This window comes from Nicotiana tabacum, chromosome 17, assembly GCF_000715075.1.
Source record: "Nicotiana tabacum cultivar K326 chromosome 17, ASM71507v2, whole genome shotgun sequence".
NCBI lineage: Eukaryota > Viridiplantae > Streptophyta > Magnoliopsida > Solanales > Solanaceae > Nicotiana > Nicotiana tabacum.
The window spans coordinates 137,969,857-137,994,279 of NC_134096.1; the positions used below are offsets into that span (position 1 = coordinate 137,969,857).

General features: G+C 38.8%; 1 protein-coding gene and 2 non-coding genes across 3 annotated transcripts; 2 read left to right on the forward strand and 1 right to left on the reverse strand.

The window, feature by feature from the left end:
- Positions 1–5,156: 5,156 nt before the first annotated feature.
- LOC107810538 (uncharacterized) lies at positions 5,157–6,143 on the reverse strand. The gene has a single exon (XM_016635333.2). It carries the CDS (start codon positions 6,114–6,116, stop codon positions 5,265–5,267), a length of 852 nt encoding a protein of 283 aa, XP_016490819.1. The 5' UTR covers positions 6,117–6,143; the 3' UTR covers positions 5,157–5,264.
- A 1,680-nt stretch (positions 6,144–7,823) lies between these two features.
- TRNAL-CAA (transfer RNA leucine (anticodon CAA)) lies at positions 7,824–7,907 on the forward strand. Its single transcript has one exon. It is a non-coding gene; the product is annotated as a tRNA-Leu (tRNA).
- A 14,899-nt stretch (positions 7,908–22,806) lies between these two features.
- Positions 22,807–22,890, forward strand: TRNAL-CAA (transfer RNA leucine (anticodon CAA)). The gene has a single exon. It is a non-coding gene; the product is annotated as a tRNA-Leu (tRNA).
- Positions 22,891–24,423: the final 1,533 nt, after the last annotated feature.

The following is a 24,423-nucleotide window of genomic DNA, read 5'->3' on the forward strand; positions in this document are numbered from 1 at the left end:
TGTTATTACTTGCTATCAGGGCTTCTTTCACCTGCTTTAGCTGCGGGTCTATCGGAAATAGTCTCTCTGCCCTTCCAGGGTAGGGGTAAGGCTGCGTACATGCTACCCTCCCCAGACCCCACTTGTGGGATTATACTGGTGGTTGTTGTTGTTGTTGTATAAGAAATTTCTCTCATTCTAACAAAAGGTATATGTCCCAGTCTATTATGCCACAACATCTCAATTTTATTCAATTTAGAATTATATATACAATGAGAAGAAGAAACAGAATCAACAACTAATGGAGAATGGTATTTACATGAAAAAAATTCAAAAAGTAAATTAGCACTCATAGAAGTAGATTGACATGCAATTTCATGAGATTAAAAAGAAGGGGAAGATTGCACAAGCCTGTAAAGTCCATCATCCAATTTATCAATTTTCAGTGGCCTCTTCAGTGAAGGGACATGTATCAAATAGGAAAACTTAGCAAATAGGACAATAGAATCCAACTAGAAAAAACAAGTTTGGATATAGAGATAAGGTTGTAATGAAAGCTAGGAATATAGAGGACATGATGCAATTTGGAAGAAAGAAATTGAATGGATCCAGTACAAGTTACCTTAACATTATAATCATTTGGTAAAGTGACTAAGTATGGTATGATTAAGGGTTTAATATAAAAAAAGGTCTTTATTGGAGGTCTTGTGGTCAGTAGCCCCAGAGTCTATAATATAAATGCATTCATTTATTTTAGGTAACATGCAAGCACCATAAGATACATTGTTTACACAACTGGGTGAAGAGAAAATACCTGCAAAGTTAGCAGATGCCATGAGGCTGGACTGGGGTTGTGATTCTGATATTTGTGTCTGCTAAAGCAACATCATGAGTTGGGAATATTGATCCTTGGTTGACCCAGGGATCAAAGACTCTGAATTAGAAGACCCTTCAATTGGAGAGTGAGAAACCTCAGCAGAATTTTGATGACCCTGCACCTCAACATTTGCAGCAATCCTTTTACCCTTGATAAACTTGAAGTTTGGTGGGAACCCATGTAGCTTATAGTATTTGTCAACCAAATACTCAGGCTTATTATAATATTTACACACCAGATTTGACTTGTTGTATTTAAAATTGACCCTTTGAGTGAACTGTTTGGGAGGGCAAGTGTCCCTGAGAACTTGATAGTGAGATGGGTATTGAAAGAAGCAGAATCAATACGGAAATGGGATGGTGAGGACACTTGTCTTTGTCTTTCATCCTGAAGCAAGATGTTGTAGGCAATGTCTAGAGATGGAGGAGGTTGCATCATGAGCAGATTACTCCTAACTCTAACATAAGTCTCATTAATCCCCATGAGAAACTGATGCAACTTGTTTTCATCATCCTCTCTTTGAAGCTCAGATTTAGCAGCATGTGTTCAAGAGCTACCACGAGAGGCACGCATGAAACCCAATTCATCCCATAATTTCTTGAGTTTGTTGAAGTAAGATGCTATATATTGAGACCCCTGACTGCTAGATGCCAACTCTTGTTTTATCTCAAAAATATTGGTTCCATTAACAGTACCATACCTTTAATTAAGTTAAGTCCAAATGCTTTGGGCAGTGTCAGAATACTAAACACTTTCAGCTATGTCTGGTGTAAGGGAGTTGGTCAACCAAGAGATGACCATATTATTACACCTATCCCATTGCCTAAATTGAGGGGAATTTTCACGAGGCTTAACAATTTTTTCGTCAATGAAGCCTATCTTATTCCTAGTAGAAAGGGAAACAATCATATTCTGTCTCCACCCCCTAAATTCAGTTCCAGAAAAAGGAGTACTGAAAAGAGAAACCCTTGGAACATCAGAAGACAGAAGAAAGAGTGGACTCGAAGGATCATGGATGAAACTAATAGGGGAATTAGAAGATGTAGACTCGTCAACGACATTCACCATTTTGAGTTAAATAGTCAGAAAATCACATAGGAAACAACCACAGCACATGCAACTGTATACCTCTACCACAATTAAGAACTATTCGATTCTAACATACAACAAAATGAGCTAGATAACGAGAACAAAAATGGTAACGACCTTGAACTTGAACAAAGCAAACCCTAACTATTGGATAGGGAAAATTAAAGCAGCCGATTGATCTCCACGCCAATCCAATGAAATTCCGGTAGAAAGAAGTCGTCGAAGCAACGATTGCAGAAGAAAACTCAGCGGAATCAGAAAGCTCCAAACTTCTCAACGAACAAAAAATTCTTGGATGAAAATAGGCGAGGGTAACATCGCGAGGAAGCTAGTGAGAAGCAAGAACGGAATCTCTGCTCTGATACCATGTGAAAACATTGATTTTCATGAATCGATCAAGATTTATACTAGGGTTTGAAGAATAAACGAGAGAGAGAAAGAAGAGAGAAACAGATATTTTCATTACTCTGCCTAAAAGAAAAATATTTTCTATATTCTAGAAAAATCCAATTAAATGGCTATATACAAAAGAATCAACTAACTAATGAAAGAACCGGACTAATATGACTATTACAAAATGGGCCTCATTATTACAAGTGGGCCGTTACAAATAAGGAAATTTTTCTCCTATAGCAAAGGTATACACCTATTTATTATAAACCAAAATCATTTTATAGTATTATTTTTTATAGCTACCTTTTATATTTTATAGCAAAATAGATATTTATGGTATATACTACCATTGAGGCATAAATATGCTATTTTTATTTTTTCTCTCTCTTTCTTTCAATTAACACACGATTCTCACTCAGAATTTTTCTTCTTTCTCTCTCTCTCTCTCTCTCTCTCTCTCTCTCTCTCTCTCTCTTCGAGCAAAATAGGCTGAATCCTTTAGGGTTACTACAATTGAATTTTTGGAGGAGTGGATGAGAAGGAAGACAATGATCGCTCGCTGTTAGATCAAGTAGTCGAGGTTCAACTGTCCTTTTCAGTTGGGGAATAGCAAAATTTCTAATGATCCTAGTGTTGCAGAGAAGATTAGTTTTCCGGTGAAAGCAGGAGATATAATCGTGATGGGAACATATGGATTGTTCGATAATGTTTATCTTCTAATTGTTTCTGTTTGTGAATAGATGATTCGGAAAACACCATCTCTGACAAACTTTCTTCTCTTCTTTGCTATTTAGTCACATACAATGATACAAATACATTATATTCTGTACAAATTCACTCAAACACCTTGTATTTTTGTATAAATATACTTTTTTTTGCCTGTATTTGTGTATTTAGAAGGTCTGTATTTTTAATACAACTGAATACACTTGTATTCATGCATACTGTACATACATTATGCATGAATACATGATATAAATATTAAAATACACCGAATACAAATATTAAAATAAATCAGAATATAAACCGTGAATACATTTATTTTAAAATACAGTAAAATAAACTGAATGCAAATAGAAATATAGTGAATACAACCAATGAAATTTACCGAATACAGTAGTAATAAGATGTATTAGGAAAAACTAAAATATTTTTAATACAAATACATTTGAATACACTGAATATAAAATAGCGAATACAATAAATACAAATATTGAATCTAATGAATGCAACAGTAAAAAAATTTGAAACACACTAAATACAAAAGTTAAATACAACAGTAATATACAACTGAAAAATCATTCTAATTAATTGGGTATGAGGCATGTTAGAATTAATTTTGTTGAGTTATATTAGGAGTGTATCACGCTAATTGATATTATTTTCGTTATTAGACAGCTGGACAAACCTAGTTTTAAGATGGTTGTCGTTACTGTATTCATTAATACATGGCCCGAATATATGTGAATACATACAGGTGGACTGCCCTGAATTTTAGGCCCTTTTTGCTGCTGTATTCATGAATATAGCAGTGCGAATACATTACCGTATAATTGAATTGTAGCTATAAAAAGTAATTATGTATATATAATAGTTATAAAAAATTAATAGATACTGAACAATAATAATTTTTAAAAATTCCACTACAAAAGAAATATATCAAATGGGCATGTTAAGTAGAATGTGCCTGCATCAGCAACAGATTGGGCAGCTTATGCTCAACTCCAGCCAAGAATATAATAGGTCACCATTTCAAGAATTTAAATCTAAACACATCACGAATCTCGATATTTCATTTCAGTAATCAATAAACATATACGGTGGTTAACTAGAAGATAGCGACGAATATGGCTTAGTTAGGTGTGCACGAGTGGCTTGTTGCCTTGATGTTTCCTCCATGTTTTCTACCAAGAGAATCCTCGTTGAAGGTGAGTAAATTATTGCTTAATCCAGCCAATTTCTTAATCCTTTTAGTTTGCAAATCCTAATGCAAAAAGTTGTCTTTCATTTTATTTAAATCCAATATCTGAATCCGATCGAATTGGGAATGATTTTCATGCAAAAGTATAATTTTAGGTACTATCATAAAATTACCTTTTGCCCTTCTCTTGTTTCTAACATTTTCCCTCGGTATTCTTTCAAAATTGATGAGAACAAAGCTACTACTTAATTAGGGGTGTTCATCTGTTTGGATCGATTCAATTTTTACTGAATTATGACCAGTCCTAAAACTACTCATAGTTTTTGGAACGTTACGTGACATTCCCAGTTCAATAAAGAACATTCTTGGGAACATGCTAAGAAGCCCAGATGTTCTGAAAATAATGGTAGGATAGATTATAGTAGTAGCTAGGAACAGTGGACTTCAATGCGAGTTACTTCATCTTTCTTAAACGTACCATGATATCCAAATATCAGTTAGCTCAAAGAAATACTGATCATGTGGAATTAATTGGAATGTAAGCAGCATAATATATACCATCATCAGATCATCTCCGCCATGACGCTTTACTTGCACTTGTAAAGATCAAGTGCCTTGGACATTTTTAATGTACCTTTATTATATTGTAGTACTTTATTGATAAATCATGAGGAGTACTAGTGGATTACATGGGCTGAGTTCGTTGTTCGCTAGAAAATTATGTTATTTAAACATCTCATTTCTGTATATGTGAAGGGAACGACAAAGTAATTAACTTGTTCATTCAAGGAAGACTTTCGTGGATTTAACCAAAGTATATCTAAATTCATTGTCATATTTTTATTTGATTAAAGATAAACAAGAGAGAAAGAGAGGCAAAATTTGTGAGTATAACTATATTTTTCTGTATATGTGTAATTACAAATTTGTTCCTTTACAGCAAGGTTTTCATCATAAGCATATCCTACAATATTCGGATGCTTATGCATTAATACAAGACTACTTTCAGTGGCAAGAGACAACATTCAGGAGTGTACTCCTTGATCTGATCAAGCATCTAAATATGTTGTCCAGGCCATTCTCAATGCATTCAAAATGAGCTTCCAGATTTTGCACAAACTGGATCTTCTCCACTTCATTACAACCATACTTGAAAATGTTGTTTAATGCAACATCAGCACTTTCTATCTCATTTACATTGTCTTGATCTCCCTTGTTTACCAATCTTGAAACCAAAGACCATTTGCTTTGCCTAGAATTTGGGGCTGACAAGAAAACCAACACCATTTGGAATACTGAAATTCCCATTGTGGTAACTTCTCTTAGCACTCTGATAACTGCTAAGACAAGTTGATCAACCTCCATTACTTCAACCACCTCATGATCCATTTTCTTTAAAATTGTAACTAAGGTTTTGGCATCTTTTTTCATCTTCTTCCTAAAAGAGATATAGTTAATGCTGCAGCTGGCTTCCATGCTTAAATCTCCCTTTCTTCTTCTCAATAAAGACTGAACATCTTTAACATTTTCTTTAAACTGTGACACTATCTCCCTTGTGGTCCCACAAATATCAAGAAATCTCACAGATTTATCCAAGATTTCATCGACCCATTTTTTGTCTTGGCATTGGGAAAGGGTTTGAAGAGTCAGGGGCAAGTTGAGAAGATCACTCATGCATTTATGCACTTCTCCCAAACCAAGTAAACTATTGTAAACAGCTTCTGCAGTTGGTGAAGCCGAGAATTCCCAATTCTTAAGCTTACTGAGCTCCTCTTCAATTTTCTGGGTAGCTGGATGTGATCTGCTTGGTAAACTGATGGATCTGTTAGTATTGGATTTTGAAGAAAAGCTGGCCATTTTTATCTCTCCTTTTAAGTTCTTGGAATTAATTCAATGTTTAACTAATACCTTCAAAACTCATCTTATTTATACACAAATTAAAGTTGTATAGAAAGCGACAAGATGCGGGCTTTGTTTGCTAATAGCGTTGAGATTGCGCGCCATGTGATGTGAGAGTGGGCATTCCCCAAGAGTTCGGCGAGCTTGTTGCGCTTCAAGAAACACAACTTTAATCATTAGTGATGTCGTTGTCCTCTAAAGGTTGCCACGTGGCTTTACTCTATTGCTTCTAAGTGCTGAAAGATGTCTCAGCAAATACGTGTTAGTGCTGTCTTGGTTGGAGGACCCAAATTTTGTCAATGGTAACAGCAAAGCGCCAGTATTAAATTGAGTTGAGGATCTTTTTTGGAAGATTTTCGTACTACTTTTTCAAAAGGAAAATCTGAAAGGAACTTTTTAGAAAAATATTAATTGAAGGGAGGAACACGAGTGCTGCAATGGTGGCGAGGTGAATATTATATGTGGAACACGTATAGATTGTTGTTTACCTTCTCCTCTTACGTTAATTGTTTAAACTTAAGGATTCTATCCATTTTGATGGAGATTTGCCGAGGTTTAGCCACGATATACTATGACTCATCTTAATTAAGTGTTGTTTTATTAATCATGTATCATTTCCTTCGTCGTTAATATTTCAAATGGACGGGAATCAGTTTTAAGAATATTGTCAATCTAACTAATGTTAGAAATAAAATAAACTCATTGAAAGGTAGATGATAGAAAAAGTTGTTATAAATTGCACCTGTCGCCATGAAAATTGCTGAATGTATAAACTTGATATAAGCATGAAGGACAAAAGCATTTAACATAGGAAATACTGAACAACGGAATGGATATGTGTCATTAAATAAGCAGTATAAGTAATTTAATATCTATTCAAAGAACCTAGCTATAACCAATTCAAATATTCAGGTCAGCACGTACTGATCATGTTATCCATGCATGGGAGTTTTACGTCTGAAAGTTGCGGATATGTAGATACACGAATGCCTGGTGTGGGCAGTTGAGGGGGGGTGGGATCCATAATTTTTTATCTACATATTCATACAATTAGAGAAAATTAATTGTTAGGACTAATACCAAAAGTTTTATATGAACTTTAGTTTTACTTACTACTCTCCTAACACTCTATTTGAGGCAATTTGAATGGTTCAAGCATGTTACTCGTCAATTTTCATGTTACTAACCTATACTTATTACACAATCTTACCTGCAGTTGACTTTTAGTTAACCTGACTTTGTAATATTTACGCTATTTAATTTAAATTTTTTGTAGATTCGTTCTTATGCAAATGTACGTGCAAAACATAAGCTGTGCTCTGATTTGTGAAACTAATGAATCAATTGTTTGCAAAGAAATTAGTGAATGCTTATATGGGCCTCTCTGGAGGTATGGGTGACACAATGCAACACTTACACTTAAACATCACATGCTCCTCTCTCATAACGAATACCATGAATGATGGGCTTGGATTTGATCCATTAGGAGGGTACATTGAACTTCTTTTATTTTTTTAAGCATATGTTACAGTTGATTCTCCTCCTAAATTTTCCTACTTAATAGGGATAGGCCATCTTTCTAGCTCTTTTCAGGTTTTCATTATTTTTATTTCATTCCTGGTTTTTGCGGTGTTTTATAAATACAATAAGCAAACAGCAAACAATGTCAGGATGGCCGAGTGGTCTAAGGCGCCAGACTCAAGTTCTGGTCTTCGTAAGAGGGCGTGGGTTCAAATCCCACTTCTGACAATGCATTTTTCATTTATTTTTTCTTTTGTTCCTCAACACACAACTTAAGTGCTAGTCACATTATTTTGAAAACGATAGTCGAATGTGGTTTCAATGGGTTGTATGATCACTTTATTATTACTAAAATACGTCAATCTCTTTGTTCTTTCATATTTATATGTCAAATTCTATTAAATTCTTATATCTTTTTCGAATTTGAAGTGGTTATTATTATTTAGGTAACATATTGATTTTTATGTTCAATTACTTGAAAGAGTACAACAACGAAAAATTATTGTCAGACGACTAAAAAATTAACTATCATGTGTTATTAAGTAGATTCTCCCATAAGAATATTTAATAGATAATATGTTTATCAATTTTTTTAATTTTTACTAAATATATTATCAAAAATTTAATAAAGTAAAATTGAAACAATATTTAAGTAACAAAAAACCCGAAAAACCCGCCAAAACCGAACCAATCCAAACCGATATAGTTGGTTTGGTTTGGTTTTAATAAAAAAAACGAACCAACCCGATCCATGTACACACCTAACTACGTCAAAAGATTACTCCTTCTGTTTTGTTTTGTTTTTGAGTTCACATTTGATTCAACGCAACTAGTAATTATTAAGATGGAGAAAATTTCAGAATATAAATATGTTTACCCGAAAAACGGATAGAGTTGAATTTATACGTAGTTCTAAGGTTACGTGGTATAGCTTAATACAAATCGTAAGGATAAATAAAAATATCAAATACAGATTGCAAAGAATGCAAAATAAACGAGGTTGGAAAGAATATGACTTTTGGGACTAAGCAAGATAAAACAATTTATGTAGTTTCAAAGAATAATTTTTCAATATAGGAGTATATGATGCTTGAGTTACAATGTAAGCCAAAAAAGTTATCCTCTACAGAAATATAGACATCCTCTTTATAGTTGAGGATCCTACTTTAGATATAATTAAAAATACATAGTGGAGAACCCATGATAAATCAGCTTTTTCCTAATTTCCGCCAAGATTCTCTCCCTAAGTGTGTTTGCAACGGCTCTTGTCTGTGAGCTCGAGCTCGATCGGCCTCGGTGCTGGTCGGTATTGCTTCTAGAGCTCGATGTGGACTCGGGATCAGGTGATGATTCGAACTCGGTCTCGATTGGCCTTTGCCCCTTAAGCCCGAAATTATCTCATCATAGTTCGATTCGAACCCGAGCTCAATAATGACTTCGAACTCGGTGTTTGACCTATACCTGAAATCTGAAGCTCGTTTGTACCGTCTTCGGAATCCATCTCGATATTACGAAGTCTTTCTTCGATCCATTATGTTTCGACCTCGATCAATCGTATGAAGGCCGAAATCTATTTCGACCGTATACAGATAGTCCCCTCATTTCTCGGGAAGGATGTGATGAGAAATGATATGATTTCTCAATGGCTCGATTTGATATGCGATGACGTTTGCATCGAGCCCGACCATGACGTTCGTGATAGCTGTCTGTCGGCTTATCTTACCGAGGCATTTAATGCGTGTCAGACGGTGGTCGTCCACCGCTGCTATTGAACAGTCATTGCTTCAATCTATAAATAGCCCTTCCTTCCACCATTTATCACTTTTACGACTTCAATATTCCAAATTTTCTAAGTTCTTTTTCGGCTTTTCTGAGTTCATTCACTGATCTGTGATTCTTCTCTGCAAAATTCTTCTTCTAAACCACCAAATCTTTGTCACCTTCTTTAAATCCAAAAAATGGTGAAGACATCAAAAGCCGTCCCCCAAAAAGAAAAAACTTTTTCTTCCCAATCTGCCGCCGACAAAACATCGGTGGATCCACGGCCTGAGGAGTGTGTTTCGGTGGCGTGTGTTCTTATCTCCAATTTCAAACTCGATAAAGGTTCGCTGGTTCTCGGCCGATGTGAGCCCATATCGAGATATATTTGTTCAATAACCGGGGGGGTATATCGAGCAGATAAAAAAAGATTGTAACTGGGGGAACAAAGAAGTGGTAGTGTCGTCTCCCCGAAGAGGATATTACTACTCACGTGAAAGGGTTTTTAAGTGTGTACACTTACCCTTTCACGTTAGGTCCCCTCGCCCCTGTTATCATAGATTTTTATCATAAATACCTAATAACCCTAGGCCAAATCCATCCTTCTTTTTGCGGATCGTTATTTTGATCTGATACTTTGTGAACAAAATCGAGGGGATGCCTTTCACCCTCGATCATCTCATCCGATTGTACCGTCCTCGCCTTTTTCGAGGAGGGTTAATAAAACTTTAGCGTCGAGCTACCAAGGCTCTGTTCTCGAGCATAGACGAGGATATGGATCGAGGCTGGATGGGCAGGTTCATTCGAGTAAGGACTTCAGACCTGATTCCGACTGAAAAGATGCCTTTTCCCGAGGAGTGGAACATAAAGCGTAAGTGTAATTCTGTTGTTATCTCCTGCTATTTTGTCCATTCATTTCTTTACACACCGATATCCCCCTTTTTGTGATGCAGTGGTTCCCTGGATGCCCGACGTAGTTCCCAATCTCAAGAACTGGGTACGGGATCTGGTTTCGACCTCCACATACGCCGAGCGCTCATGGCGTGACTTGTCAAAGGGGCGATGGGAGGCCAAAAATCATGGTAAGCCCCTTTCTCATATTTTTTGGTAGTTCGAACAAGTTGCTTTCCATATACTTTAATAAAATTTCTCGTATGTAGGTGTGGGCAAAGATGCAGTTTTGAGGCCCTCGTCCGTCGAGGAAGAGGCTTCGGCTTCTGTCCCAAAGCCGGTGAAAGATAATAATAGGAAAAGGGCCTCAGTTCCCGAAGATCCAAAACTGAAGGAGAGGACGGCTCGTAAGCCGAACAAAAACACCATTCCTTTGACCGTAGAATAAGTTTTGCGTCTAAGGGATGAAGAAGAAGAAGAAGAAGAAGAAGAAGAAGAAGAAGAAGAAGAAGAAGAAGAAGAAGAAGAAAAAGAAGAAAAAGAAGAAAAAAGAAAACGATGGGTCTGCGCTGGCGGCCCGAACGAAAAGAACCATTGATGCCCCACAGGCAGCTGGATCGATGGTGGTTTACCAGGCTCCACCTCGAACTGAGGATACATCAGAGAAAGATTCGGGCAGAGTCCCCGAGCTGTTGGGAATCGTGGATGTGCCTGAGGGGGCCGTTCCTGACTCTCTTCGAACCGAAGAGAACGCCCCAAGCGACTCACTTGGGGCAGTAGTAATCGAAGACTCGCCCACTTTCCCTGCTTTTTCCGGAGGGGCGATTCGGGAAGCCCAAGCATTGGGGGCCCTTGAGGTAGATGAATCTCATGAGAGAGATGATCTTTTTCATGATTTGTTTACCGATATCGAGGACGCTGTCGATACTAGTGATGTATCGGATCGTTTCCTCGGAGTGCAACAGGCTTTGAACCGGGTAAGCCTTAACTCACTTTGTTGGTAATGCTTTTATGCTTGGTTTTCTTTTCTAATTCATTTTTTATTTCTTTGCAGGCCACAGCAGTTCATCGAGAAGCATGTTCTTGGTCTCAAACTGAGTTGCATCGATACGAGGCCGACCTTCAACGGGTTACGGAGGAGAGGAACTCCCTTAAACTCCTCTTAGGGCAAAGAGGAGAGGAAATCAAAGACCTCCGAGCTGAGTTGGCCAAGGCTCACCAAGATCAGACCGATCTATCCAAGCAGGTAATAATACTTTTAAAAGCCTATGGGCTCGATACCGGAATGATGGCTAATATTTCGGTCTCACAGCTGCAGCAGAAAATTAAGATGATCGTGAAACTCTGTAAGGAGGTCGATGTGATAAAAGCGGAGTCCTTGAAGTAGAAAATAGGTATGGATCGCTTCGCTGTAGAGAAAAAGACTGCTCGAGCTCAATTATCATCGGTCGAAAACAAGCTTCAAAGTGTGAAAGAGAAAAGCTCGGTTCAAGAAAGAAGAATAGAGGAGCTCGAGGCTCGGTTGGCCTCTGAACTTGCCAAGGCCGAATCTGACGCTGAAAAGGCAAAGGCCGATGCAGATGCACTCGTGGCCGTTTATCGGGCCGATACTGAAGCTGCCTAGGTCCAAGCAAGAGAGGCAGTCGAGACCGTCGATACTCGAGCACATTGGGTCGCTGAACTTACTAAGTGCCGATCTCGGAAGGAGACCCTCGAGGAGATCCATGCTCGAGGTTTTGATCTCGCTGAAGAGATAAAAAGGGCTAAAGAACTCGAAGCCGATGCTAAAGCCTTGGCTTCCGATGAAGAAGATGATGATAATGATGACGATGATAGGAGTAAGAGCGGGTCCGAGAATGGGGGAGCCCGGTGGAGAAGAGACCGCTCCCGGAGATAACCAAGAAACTTAGCCCTTAGTTTCTATGTTGTAATCAATCATGTAAACAATCTTGTATATATATATATAAAAATATCTTTTTCTTTTACCGACTTGCTTCTGTTTTGTTTCCTACCTTATGAAGATTTTATTCATGCCTTATGAATGTTTTCATAAGGATTTAGGCAATTTGATCGAATTTGGACTTCGCAACCTTTATAACCGAGTAGCCTATAACTGAGTGAGCGCTTACTCAAACTTGAAATAAGGTAGCCCATAGGCTTAGTAGTCGAGTTGAGTGATTGTTTGAACTTGAAGTAAAACAGCCCGTAGGTTTATTAATCGAGTGAGTGATTTCTCAAACTCGATATGATGTAGCCCTTAGGCTTATTAGTTGAGTGAGTCATTCGAACTCGAAGTAATATAGCCCGTAGGCGTAAGGGTCGAGTGAGTGCTTGCTCGAACTCAAAATAAAAGTAGCTCGTAAGCTTAGTAGTCGAGTGAATGATTCGAACTCAAAGTAATGTAGCCTGTAGGTGTAATAGTCGAGTGAGTGCTTGCTTGAACTCGGAATAAGAGTAGCCCGTAGGCTTATTGGCCAAGTGAATGTTTCGAACTCGAAGTAAAAGTAAGTCGTAGGCTTAGTAGTCAAGTGAATGATTCAAACTCGAAGTAATGTAGCCCGTAGGCGTAATGATCGAGTGAGTGCTTGCTCGAACTCGAAATAAAAGTATCCCGTAGGCTTAGTAGTCGAGTGAGTGATTCGAACTAGGAGTAATGTAGCCCGTAGGCTTAATAGTCGAGTGAGTGATTTCGAACTCGAAGTAATGTAGCACGTAGACTTAATAGTCGAGTGAGTGATTTCGAATTTGAAGTAATATAGCCAATAGGCTTAATAGTTAAGTGAGTGATTTTGAACTCGAAGTAATGTAGCCCGTAGACTTAATGGTCGAGTGAGTGATTCGAACTCGAAGTAATGTAGCCCGTAGTCTTAATAGTCGAGTGAGTGATTTCAAACTCGAAGTAATGTAGCCCATAGGCTTAATAGTCGAGTGAGTGATTTTGAACTCGAAGTAATGTAGCCCGTAGACTTAATGGTCGAGTGATTGATTCAAACTCGAAGTAATGTAGCCCATAGGCTTAATAGTCGAGTGAGTGATATCGAACTCGAAGTAATGTAGCTCGTAGACTTAGTGGTCGAGTGAGTGATTCGAACTCGAAGTAATATAGCCCGTAGTCTTAATAGTCGAGTGAGTGATTTCAAACTCGAAGTAATGTAGCCCGTAGACTTAATGGTCGAGTGAGTGATTCGAACTCGAAGTAATGTAGCTCGTAGGCTTAATAGTCGAGTGAGTGATTTCGAACTCGAAGTAATGTAGCCCGTAGGTTTAATAGTTGAGTGAGTGTTGCTCGAACTCGTTGATTTACCTTGAGCCTGTTTGCATAATAAATCTCGAAATAGGGGAATTTTTCTTGGATATAAGATATCGGTAAAGAAGAAATTTTTCTTTGCAAGTCATTGTACATGTGTCCATGTTTTGTGTCAGGGCTCGGGCCAACTATATGAGCATGGTTCGTTTTGACCATTTAGCTCTTACAATTTTTCCTATCAGAACCCTGTTGTTATGAAGTAACTTTCTTGCATCGAACTTGATATATTTGAGGGATAATTCCCCCCAATATTCGAGGTCGATTGTAAAGAGGCCTCGGATACTGTCGATTTATTTCTAAGTTAGCACGATCAATGGTTGCCTCATTAAAAACCTTGCCGAAAAATCCATTCGGAATAAAACCGGTCTAAGGGAAAAAGAGTGCAGTGCGTGCTTTCAAACCTAGGCCTTCGTATTGAAGGATCCATCCTAGCTCCTGATCGGACTCCTGCAGGGGTTAGTTTCGAAAGGTAAACGAATATGGGAGGGTCGTACCTTAGTAGTAGTATCGTTTTAGGTGCGAAACATTCCAATTGCTTGATAGTTGTTTGTCGTTTATGATACCGAGCTTGTATGTATTACACCCCATATTTTTGTACGTGGAAGTACGCCATAAGTAAATTAATGTAAACTTGGAAATGAGATGTTACATTCTGCATTTTCGTACGTTAAAGCTTCGTCGTAAGTTAATCGACGTAAGTTCGGGAATGAGATTATTTTGGGATTATAAGGATTATGCTATTTCAAACAAGTGATAAGTAAATTCGTGAAGGTGAGAGGGTAAGCAAATCAAAAAAATAAATTTCATCGAAGTTTGACATTTTGGGATAAAATACGGCCCGAGCTAAAATACCCGGTATTTATGGACTAGTACCATACAAGGTACCACATGACCATGATAGTAAGATGTAGAAAGTGTGTTAAAAACAAGTAGTATTTTAAGTAATTTGAGATAATTTCTAATTATGTGAATAATTGGTTATTGATTGTTAGTGGGAGATTACCATGTAATTAAGGAATTAAGGGGATAATTGTTGGATAAGCTTAATGAAATCCCTATGCTCAACGTGGCAGCCCAAGAATCAAGCGAAGAAATGACTCTTAAGTCATGTAAAAAGGTAGCACATATTAAGAAGAATTTGGTGACTAAGTAATCCAAAGTGGGGGCCACAAACCATGATCTTAAAACACCTTCCCATATCATTAAGATTAAGATCTTATGTTTCCTTGCTAACAGATGAAAGCCACTGTGAGAATGATTATGATGTCATATAATTCCATTCTTGAATTAGTATTAACATGATGTCCATGGAGGTAGCAGCAACCCAATTTGGAATTATGTAATAGCAAAACGTGACAGAACTTCAAATGGCAACGTAATTGCTTCAAATGTTCCATACAAAGACTACTTAATACTATAGCAACGTGGGATTTGCAATTTTAAGGGAGTACGGTACAATCTTTCTCAAGAATATCATACAGATTGTTCCTTATTTTGATCTCGTCGTCACGTGTTTCATCGCAATTAACGTGTGTTAGAGGGATTGTCAAGAGAATCAGTTTAGGTATGTTAAGGCTATCCCTTCTTTCCTTTTGGCATGATCCAAATGTACAAATGAAACGAGAAAAATATGCAACTTTCATAAATGACTCTATTCATAGAAATACTAGGGGTGTCTATATTTCTTGATTCCCCATGTATCCTATTATTTTATCATTTGTTCATGGGTCTCAAAAAATACGTAAGTTGCTAAAGTTTATTTCATGACATTAATGAAAGGCATAATGGTCCAATGGCATTCCAAGAGATCTTATTAACGTATTTCTTATACATTTCATGTATTTATATATGTACATTGACCCATGACCAGATGGCGTTATATACGCGTATATTATATGTATATGGGATATGGGAAAAGGTTACATCGTTATATATTGATGATTTTGCCCACAGTGGCCGAGATGATATGATGGGATGCCCTCAGAGGCTTGATGATGTTATGTACACCTATACCTATGCATGACACGACATTTATACGCACGTGCATGACATTAGAATTGTTTCAGAATTTACAAAGTTATTTAGACTTACAAGCGGAATTCTTTATTCCATATTTCATCAATGTCTCTTATGTATTGATCATCATGCCTTACATACTCGGTACATTATTTGTACTGACATCCCTTATGCCTGGGGACACTGCGTTTCATGCCTGCAGGTCTCGATAGACAGGTCGAGAGTCCTCCAAGTAGGCGATCAGCTCAGTGGAAGATGTTGGTGCACTTCATTTGCTCCGGAGTTGCTTGTTTAGTCAGTATGATTTTGATGTGTATTGTTTGGTATGGCGGGGCTCTGTCCCGACCTTTATGACAATTATGTATTCTTAGAGGCTTGTAGACAGATGTCATATACGTAAAAGATTGTATGTCCTTGTCGGCCTATGTTCAGTATATGAGTGGTTATTTTGGTCTTATAGGCCCACATGTCATATGTATAAGTTTGTTTTCCCCCATGCTTTTCTTCGGTTCATTTACATATGATAGATTAATATGAAAGATAGGTTATGTTAGTACTCGGTTGATTAAGGTACCGGGTACCCGTCGCGGCCCATCGATTTGGGTCGTGACAGTATGATCCTTTTCTGACGTTTTCGAGAACCTGATACGGTCCTTCCCAGTTCGGTCCTAGTTTTCCTTCGTTTGAATTTCGGGTACTGAGGGTGACTTTCCTTAGCACCAAGGCCCCGATTTTAAAATGGCGAAGCTTGGTTCTTCGATTATAGTATCTTTCGATTCACTGCTTTTGGGCGGCCAATTAGACGAGAGCAGCTTCTTGTTTTTCATCCGATAATTCGAGGCTATTGTTCATAGCCTCGTTATTTGACTCTTCTGTTGCATATCGAAACCTGGCAATGGGTTCCCCGACTTCGACTGGAATCAAGGCTTCGGAGCCATACACTAAATAAAACGGGGTTGCCCCAGTACTAGATTTTGATGTTCTATATGCCCAAAGAACTTCGGGTAGGATTTCTCTCCATTTTCCCTTAGCGTCGTTCAGCCTCTTCTTTAGGTTTTGAATGATAGTTTTGTTCGTTGATTCGGCCTGTCTGTTCCCACTGGGGTGATACGGTGTTGATAATATCCTTTTTATTTTGTGATCTTCGAGGAATTTTGTCACTTTGCTGCCGACAAACTATTTCCCATTGTCACACACTATTTCGGCAGGTATCCCAAATCGACATACGATATGATCCCAGATAAAGTCTATAACCTCTTTCTCTCTTACTTTCACGAACGCCTGTGCTTTATCCCATTTAGATAAATAGTCAGTCATAAATAGAATGAACTTATCTTTACCTGGGGACGATGGCAGAGGGCCGACGATATCCATTCCCCATTTCATGAATGGCCATGGGGATAGGACTGAGTGAAGTTGCTCTCCGGGATGATGGATCATTGGTGCAAACCTTTGACATTTGTCACATTTTCGAACAAACTCCTTTGCATCTTTGTCCATATCGATCCAATAATACCCTGCCCTGATTAGTTTTCGGACTAATGAGTTGGCACCGGAGTGATTTCCACGAGTTCCCTCGTGCACCTCACGTAGGACGTAGTCAGTGTCTCTTGGACCTAAGCATACTGCCAATGGTCCATCGAATGTCCTTCGGTATAACGTTCCATCTGCAGTTAATGTGAATTGAGCAACTTTGATTCGTAGGGCCCTCAAATTTTTAGGGTTTGATGGGAGCTTTCTATTCTTTAAGTATTCAATATACTTATTCCTTCAATCCCAAGTTAATCTTGTAGAATTTATCTCGGCGTGACCTTCTTAGATCACGGATCTCGAGAGTTGAACGACAGTCCCCAAGCTTATCTCGCCTTTCTCGACCGATGATCCCAAATTTGCAAGTGCATCAGCCTCACTGTTTTGCTCTCGTGTAACATGCTGTAAAGTCCATTCTTTGAAATGGTGCAAAGTGACCTGCAGTTTGTCCAAATATCTTTGCATTCTATCTTCTCGAACTTTGAAGGTTTTGTTTACTTGATTTACCACCAGCAAAAGGTCACACTTGGCTTCAATGACTTCTGCTCCTAAGCTTTTAGCTAACTCGAGACCTGTAATCATGGCCTCATACTCGGCCTCGTTGTTAGTCAACCTAGTTGTTTTGATAGATTGCCTAATAGTGTTACCCGTGGGTGGCTTTAAAACGATGCCTAGCCGGACCCCTTCATGTTCGAAGCGCCGTCCGTAAAAAGGGTCTATACCCCCGATGATGTACCCGATTTCAATAAGAGTTCTTTTTCAACTTCAGGTACAAGGGTCGGCGTGAAATCGGCAACGAAGTCCGCTAAAATTTGAGACTTGATGGCCGTAAGGGGTTGATATTCGATATCGTACCCACTGAGTTCGACGGCCCATTTAGACAATCGGCCTGATAGTTCGGGCTTGTGCAAAATATTACAGAGTGGGTAAGTGGTCAATACGCATATGGGGTGACATTGAAAGTACGGTCTTAACTTTCTAGAGGCATTTATCAATGCAAGTGCCAATTTTTCTAAGTGTGGATATCTAGTTTCTGCTTCTCCTAAGGTTCGACTTACATAATAGACGGAAAATTGTGTACCTTGCTCTTCTCGAACTAGGACACCACTTACCGCAATTTCTGATACTGCCAAGTACAAGCAAAGTTTTTCATCTGTTTTTGGAGTATGAAGAAGTAGTGGGCTCGATAGATATCGTTTTAATTCCTCTAATGCCTGTTGGCATTCCGGGGTCCAAGCGAAATCGTTCTTCTTTTTTAGTAGAGAGAAAAATTTGTGACTTCGATCTGACGACCTTGAAATGAATCGGCCTAAGACTGCAATCTGTCACATTAGCCACTGCACGGCTCTGCACGGCTTTTACGCTGTCCACAATGGCGATGTCTTCGATGGTCTTGATTTTATCGGGGTTAATCTCGATCCCCCGATTTGACACCATGAAGCCGAGGAACTTGCCCGAACCGACCCCGAAAGCATATTTCTCGGGGTTGAGCTTCATGTTGTATTTCCTTAAAATCTCAAATGTTTCCTGCAAATGGGTCAGATGGTCCTCTGTGGTAGGGACATAACTAGCATGTCATCAATATAAACTTCTATTAATTTATCTATTTGTTCCTCGAACATTTTATTTACTAGGCATTGGTAAATAGCTTCTGCATTTTTTAGCCCGAAGAGCATCACATTATAACAATATGTTCCATACTTGGTGACAAATGAAGTCTTTTTCTGGTCTTCCGAGTTCATTTGGATTTGATTATACCCGGAATAGGCATCGAGAAAAGTAAGGATCTCGTGGCTAGCCATGGCATCGATCATGCGATCGATGTTAGGCAGTGGAAAAGAATCGTTGGGGCATGCCCTGTTTAAATCCTTGTAATCTACACACATTCTAAGTTTGTTCTCTTTTTTAGGGACTACAACTACATTGGCTAACCATTCGGGATATTTCACCTCCCGAATGGACCCTATTCTGAGAAGTTTAGTTACCTCGTCTTTTATGAATGCGTGCTTTACCTCGGATTGGGGCCTTCTCTTTTGCTTTATCGGTTGGAACCTAGGGTCCAGGCTTAGCCGATGCGTCGTTATATCCGGTGGGATCCCTGTTATATCTAAATGGGACCAAGCAAAATAATCCATGTTATCGATAAGAAATTGAATAATCATATTCCTGAGTTTGGGGGTTAATCCGGTTCATAGGTATACCTTTTGTTCGGGCAAATGCTCGATTAGTATGACTTGCTCCAACTCTTCAATCGTTGATCGGGTAGCGTCGGAATCATCGGGAAGCATGAAGGATCGAGGGATCCTTTGATCATCATCTTCATCGATCTTCTGATTTTCCGGTCGGGTTAAAGCTGATGTCTGTGATTGCTATTTGGCATCTTGTTCCCCTTTTGAGTCTGATCCCTTTATTGGCGAAGGCGAGGATATCAGATTCGCTTCCTCAATGGCAAATATTTCTTTTGCGGCCGGTTATTCTCCGTACACTGTTTTGACTACCTCGATGTTGGGAATTTAAGAACCTGGTGTAGGGTCGAATGTACAGTTCTCATGTTGTGGATCCATGGCCTTCCAAAAAGGGCGTTGTATCTCATGTCGCCTTCGATTACGTGGAACTTTTTTTCCTGGATGGTCCCGGCCACGTTTATCGGCAGAATTATCTTGTCTTTGGTTGTTTCACATGCCATATTGAATCCGTTTAGAACCAGGGTTACGGGTACGACCTGGTCTTGTAGACCGAGCTGTTCTACGACCTTCAATCTAATGTTGTTGGCGAGCTATCTGGATCAATTAACACACGTTTAACTTTAGTTTTATTCATAAGTACGGATATTACCAATGCATCGTTATGAGGTTGTGTGACTCCCTCTGCAACTTCATCATTGAAGGACAAAGTTCTTATGGGTGCATAATCCTGAGTTCGAGATCGCCTTTCTCTCATAATCGATGTCTTAGTGCGTTTAAGCACCGCCCTTGAGGGGTATCGACACCGCCGATGATCATGTGAATGACGTGCTGTGGTTCTTCTTGTTCATTTTGCTTGTCGAAATCCTTGTTTTTTAAATGGTTCTTCGCTCTGTCGCTTAAACATTCTCGAAGGTGCCCATTATTGAATAGCCGGGCTACCTCCTCTCTTAGTTGCCTGCAATCCTCCGTTCTGTGGCCATGGGTGCCATGATATTCACACATTTGATTGAGAGTCCTCTGGGCAGGATCGGTCTGCATGGGTCGAGGCCATTTAGTGTCTTTGATGCGTCTGATAGCCGATACGATGGCGGATGCATCAATGCTGAAGTTATACTCCGGTAACCGAGGCGCTTCCTTAGATCTGGTAGGCCTGTCGAACCCACTTCTGTTCATCAGCCCCCGAGACCCTTGACCTCGATCACTTCTTTTGTTTCTTTGTTCGGGGTTACGTCTCGATTCATTGATTCTGTGGTTTTCGTTATATGGTCGGTATCGATCCCTGATCGGACTTTGTTCTCGATTGATATCCCTTCGAGTAACGAGTTCAGACCCCAACTGATCATCTTCGACCCTAATTTTTGATTGGTACTGATTGTACACGTCGGCCCAAGTGATAGTCGGGTACTCGATCAGGTTATGCTTCAACCACCGTGAAGCCGTCGAATTCGTTCGTTCAAACCTTGAGTGAAAGCATGAACAACCCAATCGTCTGTGACTGGGAGTAGATCCATTCGTTCCATTTGAAAATGGGACAAGAATTCCCTTAGCATCTCGTTATCCTTTTGTCTTACCTTAAACAAGTCCGACTTCCTGGTCTCAACTTTTATGGCCCCGGCGTGTGCTTTTACGAAGGAATACGCAAGCATAGCAAAAGAATCGATAGAATTAGATGGCAAATTATGATACTATATCATTGCTCTCCCTTTGACAGGGTTTCACCGAATTTCTTCAATAATACGGATTCGATCTTATCATCCTCTAGATCGTTCCCTTTGATGGCACATGTGTATGAGGTGACATATTCGTTGGGGTCGGTAGTTCCGTTATATTTAGGAATCTCGGGCATGTGGAACTTCTTTGGGATCGGTTTAGGAGCCGCGCTTGGGGGGAAGGCTTTTGTATGAATTTTTTAGAATCTAAGCCCTTCAATATTGGTGGTGCCCCCGGGATCTGATCTACCCTGGAATTGTATGTCTCTACCTTTTTGTCGTTTGCTTCGATCCTCCTTTCTCCCGATTTTATTCGTTTGGTCAGTTCTTCGAACATCTTAGCAATTTCGGGATTCGTCCCTGATTCTTGCTCATTTGATTTCACTATAGCTGATTCCGTTGATTTCACTCTCTATTTGACTAGGCTTCGGTCTACTCGGTATCTGGGTTTGACTCTGCAACTGAGCTATTGTTGCCTGTTGAGCTTGCAACATTTCAAAAATCATACGCAAGCTGATATCGTTTTCCTCGACGTTATGGGTATATCGAGCTGCAGACCGAGTGCCACCATGAATGCTATTTTCAGGTTCAGAATGTAGGTTCGCCTCAATGGCCACATGCGAATTGATGTCTTTTGGCACTTCGATTCGAGCTCCAACGGCGTTGGCAAGTGGTCTTTCGGTACTGGGTGTCAAGTTATTGTTCTCATCTTGAAGACCAGCTTCGTTGTCGATAGGTAAGGCCATTTGATTGATAGTTAGTCATTGCTAATCCGAAATCCAAGATACTTTCGGAAACAAGCGCAAAACGGTGTATTTTTGCAGATTCGTATCAAATAACCACTGTTATCCTTAGCCCTATGGTGGGCACCAAACTGTTTACCCAAAAAACGAATAGAGTTGAATTTGTACGTAGTTCTAAGGTTACGTGGTATAACTTAATACAAATTACAAGGAATGCAAAATAAACGAGGTTGGAAAGAAGATGACTTTTGGGACTAAGCAAGATGAACCGATTTATGAAGTTTCAAAGAATAATTTTTCAATATAGGAGTATATGATGCTTGAGTTACAATGTAAGCCAAAAAAGTTGTCCTCTACAGAAATATAGCCATCCTCTTTATAGTGGAGGGTCCTACTTTAGATATAATTAAAAATACATAGTGGAGAACCCATGATAAATCAGCTTTTTCCTAATTTTCGCCGAGATTCTCTCCCTAAGTGTGTTTGCAACGGCTCTTGTCTGTGAGCTCGAGCTCGATCGGCCTCGGTGTTGGTCGGTATTGCTTCTAGAGCTCGATGTAGACTCGGGATCAGGTGATGATTCGGACTCGGTCTCGGTTGGCCTCTGCCCCTTAAGCTCGAAATCATCTCATCATAGTTAGATTCGGACCAAAGGTCGATAATAACTTCGAAGTCGGTGTTTGACCTATACCTGAAATCTGAAGCTCGTTTGTACCATCTTCGGAACCCATCTCGATATTACGAAGTCTTTCTTCGATCCATTATGTTTCGACCTCGATCAATCGTACGAAGGTCGAAATCTATTTCGACTGTATACAAAATACTTCAATATTTGTGGAATAATATGTCTGTTTCAGTTTATATACAAGCCAGCACAATTTGGTGCAAACCGAATCAATAGCTTGGAGAAAAGATCAAGAAAAGGGAGAAGCACGAGTATCATTTCTATATATAAATAAATATATGATGAAACAGAATAGCAAGTTGGTCAGGATGGCCGAGTGGTCTAAGGCGCCAGACTCAAGTTCTGGTCTTCGTGAGAGGGCGTGGGTTCAAATCCCACTTTTGACAATTTCTTCTTTTATTTTTGGGCTTCAACAGATTTACTCAATGTTTATTAGGCTGTGTCTGGCATTGACAAGAGCATAAAAATGGAGTAGGCTTATTTTACGCTTGACGAAAGGGGAAGAATCACAAATAGGAAGAAATATATACACCAAACTTTTAAACATATAAAAAGCTAGATAGATTGTTTTTATGCATTAGCCTAAAGTGGGGCTTTTGCATCTATACCTAGTTTCAGGGTCACAATTGAACTTATAACCACTTTGCAAAAATATTTTCAAGGCTACCCACTTTACGATTAACTTCAGACTTATCGGGTCTGAAGTTAAAAAAAAATTAGTCTGAAGTGAAAAAATTGCACTTCAGATTCAATTAAGGCCAAATAGGCATGAAGTGCAATCAATGGTTTCATGCACTTAAGGCCAATAAGTCTGAAGTGAAAAATTGTACTTCAGATGCACTTAAGGCTAAAAGGTCTGAAGTGCAACAAATGTTTTCCTACACTTAAGGCCAATAAGTGTGAAGTAAAAAATTACACTTCAGATGCACTTAAGGCCAAGTAGGTCTAAACTGCAACCAATGGTTTCATGCACTTAAGGCCATTAAGTCTGAAGTGAAAAATTACACTTCACATGCACTTAAGGCCTTAAGTGCAACAAACGTTTTCCTATACTTAAGACTAATAAGTCTGAAGTGAAAAATTGCACTTCAGATGCACTTAAGGCCAAAGGTCTGAAGTGCAACCAACGTTTTCATGCACCTGAAGTATAACTTGCCCAGAAACAGAAATTTATTTTTCTAAATTTAATAATCCAATATACGATTTAATACCTAAATCTACTCCAAATGAGCTCAAATTTGAAACACAACCTCCAAATCAAGAACAAACTCCAATCATCAATTTGTCAAAATAACAATAAATCTAACGAACCTATTTTGCAATTAAGAAAAAGAAGAAACCCTAAACAATAGTAAAAAATAAAGTGTCATAACAGCTCACTACTATAAAACATCATAAACTACCTTAAAATATGTTCATAAACACTATATAAAATCATTGTTAGTAGAAGAAGAAGAAGAAGAAGAAGAAGAAGAAGAAGAAGAAGAAAGAGTAGAAAAAGGCCTAAAGTTATTTAAACAGTGGGTATAAATTTTAAAAAAAAATTAAAAAGTGGGTACAAGGCAAATGAGGGCAACCATACAGGACACCACTGCAATTTTTCGCCCAAAACGGAGTCCGACAATAATGCCATATTATACTAGGATGACATTCAGTCCACATGATCCCAAGTTCTCGTTGTTAATCAAGGCACAAAATCATTGGTCTTAACATGGATTCAAGAGTATAATAAACAAATTTTACGAGGAAATGTTAGATCCTTTATCAATTACCTTTTTTTTAGTTACTTATGTAAATTATGCTCCCATCCACTAAGCTATTTCTATTGATGCTTAATAACAGAATATCCGAAAACAAGGAATAACACCAAATAATATTAGTGATATATATCCTTATTCATTTGTTTTTATCGGTATTTT

Coding starts and splice junctions, on each gene's coding strand:
- LOC107810538 (XM_016635333.2), bottom strand. CDS start 6,116: ATGGCCAGCTTTTCTTCAAAATCCAATACTAACAGATCCATCAGTTTA.